The sequence below is a fragment of the Amblyomma americanum genome, chromosome 2 (genome assembly GCF_052857255.1).
Source record: "Amblyomma americanum isolate KBUSLIRL-KWMA chromosome 2, ASM5285725v1, whole genome shotgun sequence".
Classification (NCBI taxonomy): Eukaryota; Metazoa; Arthropoda; class Arachnida; order Ixodida; family Ixodidae; genus Amblyomma; species Amblyomma americanum.
This window is the reverse complement of record NC_135498.1, coordinates 40719083-40737658: the sequence shown is the minus strand read 5'-3', so window position 1 is coordinate 40737658 and position 18576 is coordinate 40719083. Positions and strand designations below refer to the sequence as shown.

At 48.4% G+C, this 18576-nt stretch overlaps 1 protein-coding gene, 2 non-coding genes and 1 pseudogene across 4 annotated transcripts; all 4 read right to left on the bottom strand.

Moving 5' to 3' along the window:
* Positions 1-405: 405 nt before the first annotated feature.
* On the bottom strand, positions 406-477 carry TRNAQ-UUG (transfer RNA glutamine (anticodon UUG)). Its single transcript has one exon. It is a non-coding gene; the product is annotated as a tRNA-Gln (tRNA).
* A 6-nt stretch (positions 478-483) lies between these two features.
* Positions 484-555, bottom strand: TRNAE-CUC (transfer RNA glutamic acid (anticodon CUC)). Its single transcript has one exon. It is a non-coding gene; the product is annotated as a tRNA-Glu (tRNA).
* A 4772-nt stretch (positions 556-5327) lies between these two features.
* LOC144118500 (high-affinity choline transporter 1-like) lies at positions 5328-15770 on the bottom strand. The gene is made up of 5 exons (XM_077651423.1): positions 15648-15770; positions 14739-14868; positions 13287-13504; positions 11520-11718; positions 5328-6490 (listed from the first exon to the last, which is right to left on the bottom strand). Exons 1-5 carry the CDS (start codon positions 15675-15677, stop codon positions 5679-5681), a joined length of 1389 nt encoding a protein of 462 aa, XP_077507549.1. The 5' UTR covers positions 15678-15770; the 3' UTR covers positions 5328-5678.
* Positions 15771-17085: 1315 nt separating this feature from the next.
* On the bottom strand, positions 17086-18576 carry LOC144119641 (high-affinity choline transporter 1 pseudogene; annotated as a pseudogene). Its single transcript, XR_013312400.1, has 3 exons — positions 18387-18576; positions 17682-17789; positions 17086-17252 (listed from the first exon to the last, which is right to left on the bottom strand). The product of XR_013312400.1 is annotated as a high-affinity choline transporter 1 pseudogene (transcript).

Here is an 18576-nt window from a genome sequence, read left to right as displayed (position 1 = left end):
CGGCCCGGGCCAAGTTTTTGGAAATGACCCGGGCCAGATTTGGAGTCGACATCGTGTTGGGCACGCAAAATAATGGATGGACATCGATTTTGGTACAAATCTGGCAAGGTCAAATTTTGGAAATGACCCGAGCCAAGGTGAATCGTGATGACCAGGTTATACCCACCTGTTATGCTGTCGCTTTGCTGGCTTATCAAGGTTAGTCAAGGACAAGGATCGCACCGACACGGGGATCGACTTTTGCATTAGTAGAGTTATCGCTCTAAAAGCTCTAAAACAATACACAATATGTTTTGGATGTTTGCCAAGATGCTCGCGCCATTGCGAAAAATACATCAAACGCTTCTTACAGCATCGCATAATACTTTCACACATGTTACTAAATAAAAGGTTAGGATAAATCAAAGGTCTCACCGAGACTCGAACTCGGATCGCTGGATTCAAAGTCCAGAGTGCTGACCATTACACCATGAGACCGACTTATTCCGACGCGGGGAATCGAACCCGGGCCTCCTGGGTGAGAGCCAGGTATCCTAGCCACTAGACCACGCCGGAGACACTCGTCGTCGAGACGGGAGAATTAAGCGCTCAGTCGGTGCGTCCGGCCGTTGGAAGCCAGGCTGCACGCAGGGACGGCGTGACGTCATTCGAGCGGGGCCTCTCGCTCGTAAGGTCCTCGCAGCTGTTGCGCGCCGGCGAGCGGGGGGCAGTGGCTGTTTCTCTACGGCTGCTTTGCATTGCACTGATTTGGGTGATTCAAGCGTGATGTAATGACAAATAAAAGTAAATTGGACGGAGTGCACAGAGACAATATCAGTAATCCAATATAAAGAAAATGGTGTACAAGAAAACACTAGGAAAAGAGGTGTGATTACAGGATCATTACTAGAACAAAGCAAATTATAAATCGCGAATTATAGTTGTGTTTGAGTGGAAACATACCATGTGTGGAAAGAATGAAAACTTCCCGAAATTCTAAAGAAAAGTTCTAGCTCTTTGGAAAGAGTAGTATATTTACATTTCGCTGATATGCGCCGTTAATACCTATTGCTGATACTTATGGAGCATGTAAAACACGGAGTGCATAAAACGGTACTTTTGGTGTACTTGCCTGACTTTGCGAAGTTTTTTTTTTTAAACAATCAACCGCACAAAAAAGGCCGCCACCATCTGGAAGACGTTCAAGTAACGAGCGTTAGCTGCTCGGTTTACTAGACGAAGAAAACGAAGAATAATGCGCCGCTCGTCTCGAGAAACGAAATGTAATACCCTTTGAAACGGCATGGATTGCCACCATGCTCGGCTACGCGTGCACGCACGCCGCCTAGCGGAGCGATCGACGCCTAGCGGCATCCATCAGAGAAGTTACGATGCACATCTACCCGTTGTCGACTTGCACCAAGTGATGCAAGACTATCGATAGATGTGTCACTATCGAACTATCGATCGTTAAACAAAACTATCGATTGTGGTATCGATAGTGCTATCGATAGTACGATACTACTGTCGATAGTAATATCGATAATACTATCTATAGTACTTTCGAACTGTCCCAGCAACCTTTTAAGATCAATTGCCCTGCTTTTGCATCTAAATTACCAGTGGTAGTCATTTTATTTTAACTCTAGCAAGCTCTCACTACCCCGACAGTTGTCTTTAAAATTGGTTAACTTGTATACAGCTCAGCGTGTAGAAGAAAAATGCCCTATAGGCTTGCACAGTGCATGTGCCATGCTATCATGAGGCCGCAGCAATTAACGTTTGTTCTTCTTCTTGCGTCGTCTTGTTGCATTCTTCGTTGCACATTAAAAAGCGACGGCTGGTCGAAATCATTCGGAGAACTGCACAACGCACCTCTTATAGCTTGAGTCTCTTTCGGGCATTAAGCCTCATAAAACCGTGAAACCAACAAGGTATCGCAAATGTTCAGGCACTATCGCTGGGCAACGAATGCAGAATATAAATAGTGTTTCTATCGACAGCCTTACTATCGATAGTCTTACTGTTGATGGTCGCACTATTAATAGTCCCACTATCGATAGTACTATTAATAGTTTTTCACACTATCGATAGTGCTATCGATAACACTATCGATAGTTTTTTTACACTATCGATATCTTCAAAAATCTATCGATAGCAAATTTTCCGATAGTTTTGCGTCACTAGTTGCAACCCCTCAAGATACGTCCCAAACGGAATTTGCTTTGATTGGGAGGTCAAGGTGGGCCTAGAATTCGGCTTGCGGTGCGATATGGTAACGCTTAAATTAGTAATTGCATGTATGCAACATTGACCTGTTATTTAATTGTTGTTTTATTTCTATACCACCACCCATAGGGTTTTACTTGCCTACCAAATTTGGTACACAATTGTCCCCGGATGGGTGCCCCTTGTTGTCGGAGTATGAATATCGGAACAGATGCATACATACATAGCGGTCCCGTAACGGGACAGTTTTCTGACCCGTTATAGGATATATTTTTGGGCGTGAGGGGAGAAAGGGATGGGAAGGCAATACCAATTTTAATGGCCGCCATCTTGGATTTGAGAAACGGAAACTATGGCGCCATTTCATCCCCTGACGTCATACTCGCATAGTTCCACCTCTGTCCACCGTATTGGACAGGGACGTTATCATTGGCACGCGGCAGGTAGTTGTTTCTACAATGCTATTGTAGATGGCGCTGCAAGTCTCAATGCGAGATGTGCTGTTTTCTAGCTGCTGCCACAGATGGCGCTGTGATCTCAAGGTGGTACGAGACCCCACGAAATCTCAAAATATGATGAGTAGTTGTCGCCACAGATGGCGCGGTGATCTCAGGGTGGCAGCAGACCCCACGAAATCTCGAAACGTGATGAGTAAGAGCAGCTCTTAAAAGAAAGAGCTGCTTCCGCAGCATTTAGAAGAAATGTTAATCTCGTGACCTCAGCACAGGTTTTTCGCTCCTGTGGCCATCTATTAAGAACCGGCGCTCTAAAGAAATAAAAAATGACCGCTATTATAGGCTAGCTCTATAGCTGCTGGTCAAATTGACACAACGCAATCATACTTCAAACACTTGCAGATCGTCCACAGAAAATTTCTCTGTACTGCTTTTTGTAGTTCAATAGCTGGAGCAGTTCTGTAATTGCCGCCATTTCATGCAGTTGCCTATTGTAGGAATCACTTTGTTTCCAGGACATCAGTACCTGTCGAAAATTTTCTTCTCCAGGCAGAGGTCCGTCCTTCTTTTGAAGGATCAACAATTATACAAATGGTAATCAGATACAGAATGTGATCTTTTCCCCTGACTCGGAAGCTATGGAAGCTGCGGAACCGATGACTGCAGAGAAGATAAGCCCTAAGAAAGAAAGATAAGCCCTAAGGTGTCGTCTCATGCTTTTAAATTTGCGGCTACTCGCCCCTAGAATTGCGGTAGTTGCGCCGGTGGCGCCGCCTGTCGTCTGCAATGCGAAGCGCGGTAGGGGCCGCGCTACCGACGCCCGCTCTCCTCGCAGTTGAGCGTGGGCGGTGAATGCTAAACGCGATAGATCGGAGCTCTTGTCCCGTGTGATGTCTGAACTGTGAAAAAAAAAAGACTGCTGCTGATAACGATTATAGATTTTTATGGCGCAAGGGCATCTATGGCCAATGAGCGCCATGGCACAAGGTAATTTCGGTTTCTCAAGGTGGGGTCAAAGACCCGTCTCCCAAGCATTTCACCCTAAATAAGCCGAGCACCAGAGCAGGGGAAAGCTTGTACCCATTGTATCACCGGTGGGTACCCGGCGGCACTGGAAATCGAACCCCGCACCTCCCGCATGCGAGGCAGATGCTTAACGACTTCGCCATCGATGCGGTTCAAAAGAAAAAAAAAAGACTGCTATGTTGTGGGGTGTTCAAACATTTGCAGAACTCTCCGGTAGCGCATTTCTGTGAGTTTCTTAGACGCCTAGAACTGCGAATGGGAGCATGTGCAGCGACTGCTGCTGCCAGAACAGGTAGAGCAGCTCTAATCTTACCGTTTACGATCTTCTTTTCCCGTTTCGAGGCCCTATACCTATTGTGCATAATATTCGTAGTACTCAGTACAACTCAACGTATATTCACAATATACAGGCAATGCATAGGCAATAATAATAATAATAATAATAATAATAATAATAATAATAATAATAATAATAATAATAATAATAATAATAATAATAATAATCACCCTTACTTTGTGTCACCCCCTGGTATGCTTGCTTTCTCTTGGAATCCACTCCGTTACCCTTAAGGACCAGTGGTTATCTCGCCTTCGCATCACATGCCCTGCCCATTCCAATTTCTTCCTCATGATTTCTTCTAGGGTGCCTTTAACCCGTGCTTGTTTCCTCACCCACTCTGCCTGCTTACGGTCTCTTGACGTTACACCTATCATTTTCCTTTCCATAGCATCTGCCCCGAAAGCGGCAGATTCATTTTAGTACTTATATTTGGGTTATTGAGATTGGCGAGAAGTCACAGCATCTGTAATGCTGGTTTTGAGGCGGTAAACTGGAGTTTCCCCCGTGCTGATGGTATTTCTGTGCGACATCATGGCGTTATCGAATAAGCGGATTTCAAGCAGGTGGCAGCAGATCTTCGAATGTCTGGGTATAGACAAGCCAGGCCGCATATAGCGGCAACATGCACGAAACGCAAACTTTCAGATTTAAACAATTTCTGTTCAACTTTGATGTCAGGAATATGGTGTTAGCACAGGCAGCCAAGACTCAGTGGCTGGCAGTTACGAGAACGAAAGCACGCGTTTGTTGAATTTGAGAGGATAGATGACTTTGGGCCAGTGCAACAAGACCTCTAAGGATGCAACTCACTTTTCCAAGTGACACTTAGAGGCCAGAAAAAGCGGTCGCGCATTAATCACCTAAATAGACAACCTTACAACGCTGTAACAATGGCACCGATGTGCAAGAAACGAACGCGAAGCGATGCTGGGAAAACCAGTATTCGCTGAAAACGAATAAAAACGATTACCGCAAGGCAGTTATACTTTACTCAGGCGCCCAAGTATTCAAAATTCATGGGTGTGCTGTAATCGTAATGAATACCACGAGAATCAACACCACCCTGCAGCTATGTATTGCCTAGGTAAGACAGCGTTCGTGGTCGAATTTTAAGATAGCCACGTAAGCATCATAGAGTCTATCAGCGCTGAACAGTAACTCTCTCCTTTTCCGTACGCAAATGAGGCATACGCATATGAACTGTAGGACACAATGTGGCTCTTCAAACCACGCACATTTAAAACACTGTCAAAGCGGATACGCGCAATATGGGGGGGGGGGGGGGGGGGGCGAGTCTGATGTAGGGATCCGAAATTGCATATGAAGAAAAATAGGCACTGCTCTTCATTTCAGGTACCGTAAGTCAGTACCAGGATAGCCGACAAATTCAGTCCACGGGATTATTTTCTGAACGGGAAAATTAGTCGCCACGTGTGCACAACGCGCCGATCGTCTCAGCATGGGGCCGTGCACAGACGTGGCGCAGCTTTCACAGCGTTGCAGCCGAACACGCACAGAGCCGCACTTGGTAGCAGTCATCGAAGTCGTCTTTTGCCTTTGAACAGCAGAAACGGGGGCAAACTAAAAATACGAGAAAGTTTTCAAACAGGCGCGCTTCGCGGCTCACTCGTGGTCGATCGGGGAACCTCTCACCGTCGTTCCTTACGCGCCTTGTCTTCGGGCTCCGGGGCGGCTGCGATGCTGTTCGAGGCGCCACCTGCTGCCGCTGTCTCGGTTTTGCTCCGGTTCCTGGACAGGTGACGCCTGCTCCTGGATGACCCGCTGCCACTCGCCTGACTTCCATCTACTTTGACCTCATCCTTGGCTTCGTGCTCCGACTTGACATTTCTCATGGGATGCCACGTCACATCGACGTTCGTGCTTCCTTTGGACTCGTGTTTCAAGGCCAGGGAGGCCATTCTCCTGTGTTTGCCCATGTCCGCTTGCCCGCTGACTTTTCTGGCCTTTTCCGCATCCACGGCGGTGGACTTGCTGGAAGCTGTGCTGGCCTTGTGGTCCGTAGGTACAACGTCCTTGGCGCCCGGGTCAGGAGCCTCGTCCTCCGCAGCGGCTTTCGAGTCTTTCCTGGGACTTCGGCTTGACCGCCGTGCCTGCGGTGCGGGAACGGCTTTGGGAGCTTCACTCTGGACGGGGCCGGCTGCGGGGACGTGTGCAGAGTCCGGGACGTGGGAGGCTCCAACTGCACTGTGAATCCTGCCGTGCTGTTTATGGTGGCAGCAGTGGAAGACGTCGTAGTGCGCCGGCAACCAGCCGTTCTCGAAGACTGTCGTGGCGCCGTACGAGGTGATCACGATGGTTGCCACGCCGAACGCCATGCAGGTCAGCCGCAAAGGAAACCCCTGGCCTCGCTCTTCGTCGTAGAGTGGAAGCGTGATGCTCATCGGCACTCCGAGAGACGGCTCGCCCAACAGCCAACGGAAGCAGCAGCCGACGATGAAGGCTGGAATCGTCGGCATATATTAAAGGAAAGGCGGCGTACCGTCCTCTAGTTGGTTTTTGGGGAAAGAAAATGGCGCAGTATCTGTCTCATATATCGTTGGACACCTCAATCGCGCCGTAAGGGAAGGGATAAAGGAGGGAGTGAAAAAAGGAAGGAAGAAGGAGGTGCCGTAGTGGAGGGCTCCGGAATAATTTCGACCACCTGGGGATCTTTAACGTGCACTGACATCGCACAGCACACGGGCGCCTTAGCGTTTTTCCTCCATAAAAACGCAGCCGCCGCGATGAGTGGCTACGCTGACATCACTAGAAAAAAAAAACTTATTTCAATGTCTCTACCTTCTTTGTCATGCATGACTTAACAAATCCCTCATCCGAGTGTGCTGTGAGATGCCAGCGCAGAAAATCATTGTCTAAATTCGACTGGAGCACTCCACTGCGGCGCCACTTAATGCTCCACGTAGAGAGCTATAGGGGGCGTTCAACCCCATATACTATAATATGGACCTCCTTCACCCCGCGACGTCACGAAAATGCGGTGGCGCTGATGTTAGCAGCGACTTTCGCATGGTAGGCAAAACAGGTTCCGCTTGCCCGTGCCTACCGCAGCTGCCGCAGTTACCGGCGGCTGCTTCAAGCCTGTGCACTGCAGAAGCAGCATATATTGACCAGCTGCGTCACTGCTGGATCCGCGTAGTAGCATAAAAAATATTAAATTAGCCTCGATAGGTTTCTCGCGCATAAATGCCGCATTCGGAAACTGGCTAACAGGCATTGGGCCACGGTAGTAAAGCGCGATGTCTGGGAGTCGATAGGCACTGCCACTCAATGCACTTAATGCATGCAAGTTACTGCGTTCATTCACCTGAACTTCAGGATAGTAGGCTGATAATTGCTCAAGGAAAAAAAAAGACATGTAGCTGCACACGTACTTATCACCTTGAGCCGGAGTGTACGGGGCGCCGACAGGTTCACTCGCCCCCAAGGAATGCGTTTTTTTGTTAATAGCACACCATGTTTAAATGGCGCGTTTTGCGACATTTAATAGTTACTTGAAACTGTTTCTTGATATGACGACGTAATTATTTCGTTCGAGTAGAAAGAAGTCTGGTAAGTTGTGCCAATCTTGCGCGGTCGCGTTGGTGTGCTTAGAATAGCGTACCTTAAGTGTGCTAAACGCCATATGCTTTTTCATTGCATCATGCATGTGTCATGTTTCATGAGGTAATACATGATCGCGAAGCTTGTTTGGAAAGAAGCAGCCGCAGGCGTGCTACTAACAGACACGTGGCGAGATTGAGGGGACGCGGCATGAAAAGTGTTTTCGTTATTCATGCATGTGATATGTAACTAAACTTGGTGCAAATATGAAATTCCTACGCTAGTTTCAGTCATTCCTTTTCTTTATACCTATACCTGGCGCAGTTCTGGGTAATTATAATTAACACCGTCGTCAAGTCCCCCCAAGCTAGGTCTCAAATAATTGAGTAGATAGTGCGCAGTTTTTTTTTTTATGCCAGCGTGTGCATAAAGCCCTGTTCTGTATGATGACGCGATTAGTTGTTTTTCTATATGATCAGTACTTATGCATGGATAGTTACATGAAAACGTTTCTTACAAAAAATAACTAACACAATACTGCACGTGTAGGGAAAAAATCGAGAGATTTATTACGCTCCTCAACGTCTCAGGAATAGTTTGCGACAAATGGAATCATTTGATTTTCATGCGAATTACGAAGGTGAGTGATCCAGTCGCAGAAAATGTGAGAGGTCAGAAAACGAACCTTAAAGTTTATTCCCTCGTTTATGGCATCTTCGCTTTCGCTTTGGTCAAAGAAATGCGGCACTGAAATCAAAGAAATTACCTCACAATTTTTGACGACCACACTTCTAAAAAGCGTAATTTATAAATTTGTACTCAATATTTTGCTATACTTTTTCGTCACGAAACTAGACTTCAGGGCTAGGAAAGGAAATAATTCTAGAAATCAAAAATTTTCACCAAATCGACCAGCTTAACAAGAGGACAAGTCGGCCTGGCTGGTGCGTGGTCATGCGGCTAAAAACAGCGCTAAGCGAGACAGGAGATCGGGGACACGACTCTGTCCCCACTTTTCGCGCAGCGCGACACGTACGTATGTCAGCAGACGATGAGCGCATGTCTGCTCCGGCGAAACAACGCCAGCACTTCCCCTCACTACTGTCCCGAAGTAAAATCATTCCGGCTAGTGCAGAGTGTCAAAACTTGTTTTGTTCAATGCCTAGCGCGTAAATAAACGGCAGGAACGCTTTCTACATGTTTACTACTAACCATATATACAATACACAGTGGCAAACTATTTCTCTTTATAGGCCGCACGTGGACAACGCGAGCTCGTGTACTTCGACAAATTACTAAGTTGGAAGCATCGACTATTGCTGTGATTCGCAGAAACCGGAAACGCGCCTACAAGCCTTGAAAACCCGCGCACACCTATCCGCGACGCCACTCCCCGACCTTTTGCCTACCACGAGCTCGCTAGCGACTGCAGCGCCACCTCGTTTGTTTACAAACATGCAGGAGGTCCATACCATGCCATGAAATACCCTTTGCCTTGCAAACACTAAGACATTCTGAACGCAATATGATGAGGCTTCTGTGTTGTTGGTGAAATCGAGGCACATACACAAAGCTCCTGGCATGCCTATGTACCGACGAAGATTACTGATGAACCAAAACTGAGGGCTCGCTCTGCTGTATAAAGTAAGAGCTTTATGGATCGCCATGCAGAGTAGCGTATTTTATGCTCTCTTGCGCAGTGGAAAAAGGTCATGAGAATTTCGAATGCGAGAAAGGTCAGTACGGACGGTGCGCCTTCAACTTATCTCATTTGTGAGTCCGCATTCATCACCAAAGCAATTAACAGCCGCCCAATTACTCCACTACGAGGCAAAGGCTTCACATGTCTCCAGTTTCTGTGGCGCCATCTGTACTGCTAACGATAGTGGGAGCAAGTGCAGCCATCACGTAGAGAGGAGAGTAATAAAGGATTGCTCATGTTCCGGCTATTTTTGTTACTTTAGTGTCTACGTTTGGGCTTTCATTGCCTAGTAGTGATGTATCAACCAGGCCCACAGAAAGCCCTAAAGGCGATCTGTACGCCAGCTAATTCCGTAACCTAATCACTTCATCTGGTTACCAGATGCTATCGACTCCGTTCGTCTAACATTATTATAAACTCTCCCACTCTAACGGACCATTATTACCGCATGTTAGCATTAATAGTGAGCTCTATGTGGGCGAAAAAGACCGACGAGGCGGCGCGGCGACGACCGTCTCATAGCGTTGGGACCGTCTCATAGCCAGGGCAAATTTTTTAAAGTGAAAAGCTTCACTACGCTAGGTAAAGCAGTCTTCGGGTAGGCAGCACAACGACCTTGAAAGACCTTCAGCCCAACCAAGGATAGCCGTGTATGATCATATGTGGTACAGTTATGGTGTCGAGCCCTTGACCCATGACCTTCAGTTGACCTTTCACCTCAGACCGGACATTATGTGACCTTTGGTTTGACCTTTGACCTTCCGAAGAACATCCGACGGGGTGATGTGAAGCCACGTGATGGCATCCGATGGGAGTGCCATCACGCGTGGTCGTGTGGGTATATATAGAACGGCTGTAGCGAGCGTGTAGCGGAGTGGCCATGGACGAGCCTCAGACGCTTAGCAAGTGTACTTGCTTTTCGCTGAATTCCAGGGTTAGCCAAGCCACTGCCAATTTTTTTCTCTACGGCGGCGGTAGCGGCGATGACCAAGCCGGCGCGCACGGATTCACGAGTTAAGTCTGCTTCCGTTGGGTGACTGCGCACTGCGGCTTAGTAGAAACTCTCGTAAACTCCCCTTGGATCTCCTAGTAAGTGGGCGGCAGCACAACAACCTTGAACGACTTTCATTCCAACCAAGGATAGCCTTATATGACCATATGTGGTACAATTATGTCGAACCCTTTACCCATGACCTTCATTTGTTGACCTTTGACTTCTGACCTTACATTGGGTGACTGCAACTCTGGAAGTGAGAATATGCGCAGCGAGTAATTCTGCACATACAGCTGGAGCGCAGTGGCTCTATATTGTAGATCGAGCGCCCGACTGGCGCCTCGACACTCATCTTGACCTTCAGCTCGCTCGCTGGTAGCGCTTGACGCCGCCGCGTGAGTGTCCGCATATATGGAGCATCACCGTTAGACGAATGTCAGCACGTATTTGTCCTTTTCTCCACGCTTTTCCTCTTTCAGTCTCTAGAACGGCACATGTGCAATTTCCATTTACCACTAGCCTCATTTCAAATTTTTTTTGCTACCTTTCGATGTCCTGGCCCCTTAGGTGAGCACTGGCAACATAAAAATTGGCGATAGTCCCTTTCTGACAAAACAGGGCCAGTCTTCTCACCTGCAGTGCCATAGGCAAAAAAAAAAAATATGCGCTTCTATTTCTGTAATTCACCCGTTGCTTGTACAAGTCACCAGTTGATGTTATTTTTTTTCTCTAAAAAGTCCGCGCCCACCTGAACCGCTACGCATCCAAGCCAGCTGTTTTCAAATGCCAGACAGCGATTTCTTCGTTGCCTCTCGTCTTTTACACCGTCCAGCAACGAAAGACTGACTCCCTCGAGGGCCCAACCATCGACGAGCAAGCGCGTGTTTAACGTGAAATTTTAAAACAAGCACGATTCTACCTAATCTGCGCGAAACAAAACAGTTTATGACAGACAATGGGGCAATGCAAGTAAAATATCGCCTGGATAGTGAAGCAGTTTGATTTAATGGAAAATTGTTCAGACTGCACAAAATACGCAACCGGTGCAAATCGGCTGTTATTTGAACTACGAGAATATTACACCGACACTTCGACGCGTCAAGTCCGACTCGCACAAATTTACAAAACCGGCCAAGAGCACGGCAGTTTAGTCTTTTCCTGACAGCATACTAGGCTGTGTGCACCGGACCTCGTCTGCAAGCTCTACAAGATCTACAAGCTGTCTTCGCCTACCGGTCAATGAGCCGTACGTGTTGCTGTGCTTGAAGTACAACAGGCACAGCAGCTGCGGGAACAGCAACACGTAGACCACTTCTGAAGAGAGCGACCACACCTCGAACACGGACTCCACGGACAGCGCCAGGTACGTGGCCCACGACCCGATCAAGAACACCATCATGCGCAAGACCAGGGCTACTTCGGCATCAGAAGCCTGAAATAAGCACAAGGAAGAACCGCACCATGACGGACAACAGCTGATCATCACGCTGCATGCTATGAGTGAACATGTATCTCGCTCGGCCCATTTTGCCCCCCCCCCCCCCCTTTTTTTTACTCAAATGCTCCCTGGGTGCAAGCTCAATCCACGCACGACCAGGGGCCGTATTACGGAACTGTGACAAATTCTGTCAAAAGTTATTGGCAGGGACGTAAAAAGGACGAAACGAAGACACGTCGCCGCGTGACGCAACGAGGAATCAGCCAATTACAGCAGGGCGGCGCCCAGAGAGCATTTATTTGCACAGCGAGGGGCCGTCTGCTAAATTTTTGTAAAAAATACATGAAATATGCGGCAATGAAAACAACTAATATTTTATTTTGCCAAAACATTGTGTTTAATGTTAGAAAACATTAAGCAAAACAAAAAAAGGGTTAGAAGTTGTGCTATTAAATTTGCTGGTGGGTAACTTTTGCTGCCGCGGGGAAGCGCTGACAGCGGTAAAACGTCAGGCCGCTTTGCACGAAAGCAGCCGATTCCACGCCGTGTTATTGTTTTTTTTTTACGCGGCGCCTGAAATCAAGCTACTGTGCGGTTGACCTAAGCGCTCAGAAAAATTGGAACGAATGCAGTGAAGGCTAAGTGCCTACCGAGCGAACTTGCAAGGAGCGCTTGGTACGAAATCGACGAAGACAACTTGTTGAAGTCTGTGTTGTTCGGCTCTTTCGATCGATGACAAATGCCAAAAGGCGAGGTGTTCCAGTATGTGATATGTGGTTATCTGTTTCTTTTCCCTAGGGAAATAGAAGACAACCACGAAGTGCTATCTGCTGAAAAAAAAAAGTGTTTTGCCAATATAAGCGTGTTTTATTTATATGTAGCTGTGGCACAGAGGTGACCGCGGGAACCCACCCCTTCTGCGCGCTAACTTTGCAGATTGCCTCCAACACCTGCCGCACGCATCTGCTTACCATCGGTTGTGCGATGCCGACGTGCGCCTCGTTACCAACGGCAGCTTGAAAGCCGCCGGTAGCAAAGAACCGCAGTGTACACAGCACCTGCAGCCGCACCGACAGCGCGCTCGCACGCAAACCTCCCAGTTCATCGGCGAGTTCATCGCATAGCCACTCCACAGTCTGCTTTTCCAGTCTTTTTGAAAAAGGCGTCGAAACAGCTCGTCCGGCAAGTCAGACGCGTCTTCGTGCGCCCTCCTTCGCCGTTGCTCGTGCCGGCACAGTCGCCTCAGTCGTATCATCCAATACACCGCCGCCATTTTCTGTCACAAACGCAACGGTCAAATTGACCGCCTTGAGGCTGTTACAAAAAAACTGTCAATTTGCGCCTGCATAATTAGGTGTGCAACGTCACCACTTCTGGCACATCCATGACGTAGCCTGCAGCCACCCATGACGCAAAAAATAAAAATGGCCGCCGGCCACCGCCTACCAACAAGAGTGAGGTTAATTGAGCCGTTTTTGACAGCTTTGCTATTTCACAGTTCTGTAATACGGCCCCAGATCTGCGCCTGCCTCTAACGAGTGTACCTGTCTAAAAACACTTACCGTGGGCCGGACAATGGCCTGGTAGATGTTCTTGGTCACCAGCAAGGAAGCGCTGAGCATGGACGAGTCCACGGAGGACATGATGGCCGCTGTGATGCCGAGCAAGCCCAGGATGGAGACCAGGCCCGAGGTCAGAAAGTATATGGAGTAGGGCAGCACTCTGACTGTGTCCTGGGTGCGTAGATTGTACGGTCCAAGGTAGCCAGCTGCTGTGAAGTCTGAAAAAAAGCGTGCATAGAAAAAGCTTTACGAGACATACACACGGATGCTTTCGTACAGAGACTGGTCACGCTGCTCTGATCATGTTCGCTTAACGTCACGTTTAATTGTTGTCCTTGACAAAGGTATTCGTAGTTTAACGATAATTTTTCAGGCAAAATACTTTCACGGCTGCCTCATGGCGGGGCTGATGTTGGTGGCTTTGTTTCCCGCTGAATGTAAGCCGGCTAATTATAAAAGTAATGGCACTTTTTTGCTAGCAAACACAATTAAAAAGCAATGCTTTCTGAATACAATTTGTGCATTAGGGGCTATAATGCGATCTGTCAATAGCACACATATTTACGAGACGATCTTGCCAGTAGTTGCTCGTCTCAGTCATTGTTCTCGCTGTGTGGCATGCCCGAGGAAAAAAAGTACGCAGGGGTGGTCCATCAGGATAGTGCAAACTTCGCGGTAGCGAACTCTTTTACAGCTTAAGCACCCTTGTGAGTTTATGCTCCTAGTGCCTCAAGGGACGACAAACTGAAGTTAACCGGTATCGACAGGGTACCGCGATCCAATCAGAGACCACTTTCCTCGAAAAGACCTTTTTTAAGCTAGAAAAAAAACACAGGTGTCGCCGCCATCGGCCGATTTCACAACTAAAATGCGTGCGTCGACATCTATTTTCTGGCACGGATCCCGGAGGCTAAGCTGCATTGACATTCACTTGAAAACGCTGGAGACCCGTCCTTTTCGGTAAGGGTGTCCTAGGCTTGAATCGACTGGCAGAAAAATTTTTAAATCAAATTTTCTCACCGAGAAGTTCATTTTTTATTGCTGGACAAACGTCAGCATAGCCAGAAAGAGCAAGAAAACCAATTGAAACCAATTGAACGGGGTCTTCCACAGTGTCCCGTTGGGAACATCTACCAGGCAGTAAGGTTGCGCAGCACAAGAAAGAAAGGGGTCAACGCGTTATCTTCATCAGACTGCATCCAGTTATTTCTGGCCGAAATCTGGCAGGTGCCCCGCCCAGACGTATTGCGAAACAAAACTGACTAAAAATGTCGCCCCTGTGCGAAATCTGAGTGTGTACAAGTCAGCTGTTTACCCGAGAGAAATATTGTTAGCTCCTCTCAGCTAGGCAACAGTCGGTGGGTGGAGCCGCACGAACGCCCACTCGAAAGGCGAAGATGTGGGCGCAAATCTTCGCTCAGCCGCATTTACGTGGACGCAGAAGGCACTCACTAGCAGTCTTGGCTGCGGCGCCGATGACGGCCGGTGGGATGGCCAGGAAGATGCATCCCGTGGCCGACAGGTAGGAGAGCATGCGGGCGTCGAAGTCAGTTTGGCAGCTAAGCACGCGCTGGAAGTACACCTGCGTCACGAGTGCAGCGTGGGAAACATACCCGGCAAATTTTGGACAAAAGCATTTTTGAGCGGAAAACCGTTTATGAGCAATTTTTGCACATGATGTAAGATTTCACTGTAACAATCAATATATCCACAGATCACCTGACGGCACTCTTGTATTTTTTCCCGATTAAAGTTTTTCCTGTCGGCAAAAGCGTTCCCTTTGGTTTTCTATGGCAGTCTTAACTGTTCGACGGGATCGCTGGAAACACTTTAAAAGAAAGATTTGGCTGCATATCAGGATAATGGACTGTTACCTTCAATATTTCCATAACAGTGTCCTACAATTTTGCAATTTTCGAAATTATTACCCGAAAAAGCTGGACTAGGGATATCGTCGCACACCAGGAGGGGATTCAGCCATGAGTTTCAGCATGCTGACCATTAAAGGTTCTTTCTTTGTTGTAGAAAAAAAAACAAGCATATCAGGAAGAGAAGTAACATCTTCGAAAGCCAACGTTTGGTCTGGACTTTTTCTTATCTAGGACGTTGTCAGGCTGCGAATCCCGGCACAAAAAATAGTTTCAACCGCGTTTAATTTTTTTCCTTTCAACATTAACAAATCCAGCCTGGATGCATTAAATAGTAGTGCCTCTACCTATCACAGTCTTCGAAGACTGCGCTATGTCCTATCAGTCACTCATATCGGTCGGTGGAATATTGATGGAAGAGAAAACGGCGGGGAGGAATGAGATTTTGCTCATTTTTTGACACATATATACATTCATTCACCCATCCATTCACCTGCCAGGGGATGCCTCCAAGAGCGGTCATCAGGAAGAGGTCGAGGAGTGGGCTGAGATCGGCGGATCTCGTGGTTCCGATCCAATCGTTGTCCGGAGGGCCCACAATGCCAACAACCTTGTGTCTCAGGCACACAGGTACGCAGATCCACTGCGCACAAAAGCGGGCCTCTTCGCCTTAGCGAAGCATTGCACCTAGCATTTATACCGACTGGTGGACTCAAAGGTTATGTCGGGACCGAAGAAGCAACTAGGACACAAAGAAGCCTGCAAATCTAGCAGCGCTTTTTGCTATAAGTAGATCACGCTGAACTGTCATAATCGATAGCATGCAACTCTTTTTTTTTAAATTTTGTTACACGATACTAACAACCAGAAAACGCAATAATTCATGGAGCAGTCATGGCGCAATGTCTAAGGCGTCAACCTCCTAGGCGCCTGGACTATGATTTGATCGCATTTACTTGGCGACTCTGCGAAACCACCGCAGTGATCCCCGGTGGTTTAGCAATTTACGGTGCATCGGCTTGAAATAACTTGGGAATTCGGAACAAAGCGAGCCAGAAAAAAAAAACAAAAAGAAAAACTAGAGAAACTTTTTTTAAACATACAAACGCGGCGTCAAATTTTTTTGCGGAGAATTCACCGCGCTGTAGGAATGACTGATCAATAATGCAAGTTCTCAATCAATCCTGCCGTTCGCATTTCATTTGATGCCCGTAGTGCGGTACACATTTGCGCTGCAGCCATGCTGAAGGGCTGCTTGGGTTACAGTGAAGAAAGACACTTGCCAGACAGACGGCAGTGGCGAGTATCTGGAGAATGTCAGTGCGCGCGACTGCGTAGAAGCCGCCCATCGAGGTGTAGAAGAAGACGACCATAGCGGAGGTCACGACGAAGAAACGCATCTCCACTTCCAAGATGACAGCCGCCGTGTCGCCTGCGAGCGAGTCACTGACTTCAACAAACGAGGATATTCCGGGGTGACAGCACGGAAGTGCAGCATTGAGCATATTATTCAGACGCCCCCGATAATTCTGCGCAAAGCAAGGCTACACTCACTGCTTTTTATGAACGAAGAAGGCTGCCCAAATATCGTTCGTTACGATATCATAACGGAGTTTGCCAATCAGGCCTGCTGCAATTCGGTGATTGAGGCGAAGAATGCGCACCGTTTACAAAGCCATTAATTACTATGACCCCTTACAGGCTCCAGATTTCTTCGCCTGCCGAAAGCTCGCTGGTTCTTTCGGTCACGGCAACTCCGAGCGCCCATATACAACTAGTGAGCTCCCCTCTACAATTTCTTGCAAGAACTAAGAAAAACTGCACTGCGTATAGTGACTTGACGGCAGTCAAACACATGTTGCGCTCACAAGGTGGCGCCAGCCAACCGTCCTCACTAGGGAGCCTACATACCTGCGCGACATGTAGGCTCCCTAGTCCTCACCTAGCGCAGCCAGTACGGCAGCAGTCCATAAGACCTCTCCGGCGACGGCTGGGAAGCAGAGCAGCAGCGCCATCCAGCGGCCGTAGCGGTGCTGGAATGGATCCAGCATGGTCACCGGTTTCAGGGCGCGCATCTTGTCAGTGAAGAAAGTTCCACCTGAAGGAAAGAAAAGAGCATGAAGGCACTCAACACACCATCATATATCATCATTATCATCATCACACTCGGGAGTGGAAGGCGGGCTATGAGTAAAGGAAATGCGCGATAAACATTCCCTTCTGAGAGGAGACAGAAATGCAAATTGGTTTTGAGGAAACTAAAGGCGCTGCAACTGTCCTACTTTACGGTGGACACCACAGCCCCGTCGTGAGGTAACGGTAGAACCGGTGGGAGTGAACGAAAAAAGTGAAAGAGGTGCCGTAGTGGAGGGCTCCGGTAAAATTTCGACCACCTGGGGATCTTTAACGTGCGCTGACATAGCACAGCACGGGGGCGCCTTTTTAAGTTTTGCTTCCATCGAAACGCAGTCGCCCCGCCCCTTCATGCCTTGGCGGACGCAGTCCACAAAGCACACTTCCCGCTTACCTATAACCAGACTGACTGCGTAGCCCAGCGGTGTATGACAGTACAGAATGCCGTTCTTGAACACTGCTTCCGCTGTTCCGTTGAGGTAGCCGCCTCCAACCCAAGTAGCTGGGCAGAAATACAGAGGGGGAGAAAAATAATCTGTAAGTCATCCATAAGCCGGAGCGGGGGACATGGTACTTCTATGCCGTTATCGTGGCCACTTATTATGCCCGGAGAGGCCGATAAATCTCGAGAGATTTTCCGCCCGTCTCAATTTTCGGCACCTTAGTGTTCGAGAGGCCACATTTCGGCTATAAGGGCCATGGCGCCTTCATGAAGAGCTGGGAAGCACAGAAGTCTTACATCGGGAACACATATGCAGAGGTCGCTAAAAGACTTCCAACCTCTGGTCTGTAGGGCAGCGCCCTCTATGTGTATCCTGTGTGTGATCGTGCTAGCGTGCAAATAAAGTCACTTGTCTGTCACTCGTGGGAGTGAGCCGTCTCCTTCTAGTCTCCTCGCATCCAGCCCACTAGGCCTAACCGGGCCTCGACAACAATTACCGGCTTCCTGTCCATACCAGAGGTTTACGCAGTCTTTGAGAAAAAAGTGACGTCTCGGGCTCGACACAACCGTAGCCATCGTCCCAATCGGACGCGTGGGCATGCAGGCGCCTTAGGACCACGTCCGCACAGCGGCTACGTCATTCCTCCGTCGGCTCACCGGTCATGGACCCAACGCCCAGGAGAAGTGGCAGGCTCTTATGGACCTCATGCCTGCGGTGGCCCTCGGTGACTGTTCGCGTAGCGTGCTCGGTGTCGGAGTGCTCTCTGCTGCGTGACCAGAAGGCCAGAAGCATCACTGCCGCGTAGTAGCAGTAGATGAGCGCCACGGCCCCGGTGTTCACGGCCAT

What these genes read in the sequence shown, in the direction of transcription:
- LOC144118500 (XM_077651423.1), bottom strand. Translation starts at nt 15,677, where the DNA reads ATGACCGCTCTTGGAGGCATCCCCTGGCAG. An exon ending in CGCCGCAGCCAAGACTGCTA is followed by an intron (nt 13,505 to 14,738) that starts GTGAGTGCCTTC and finishes GCTTTTTTTCAG; the next exon opens with ACTTCACAGCAGCTGGCTAC. An exon ending in CACGTACGGCTCATTGACCG is followed by an intron (nt 6,491 to 11,519) that starts GTAGGCGAAGAC and finishes CGACGATTCCAG; the next exon opens with CCTTCATCGTCGGCTGCTGC.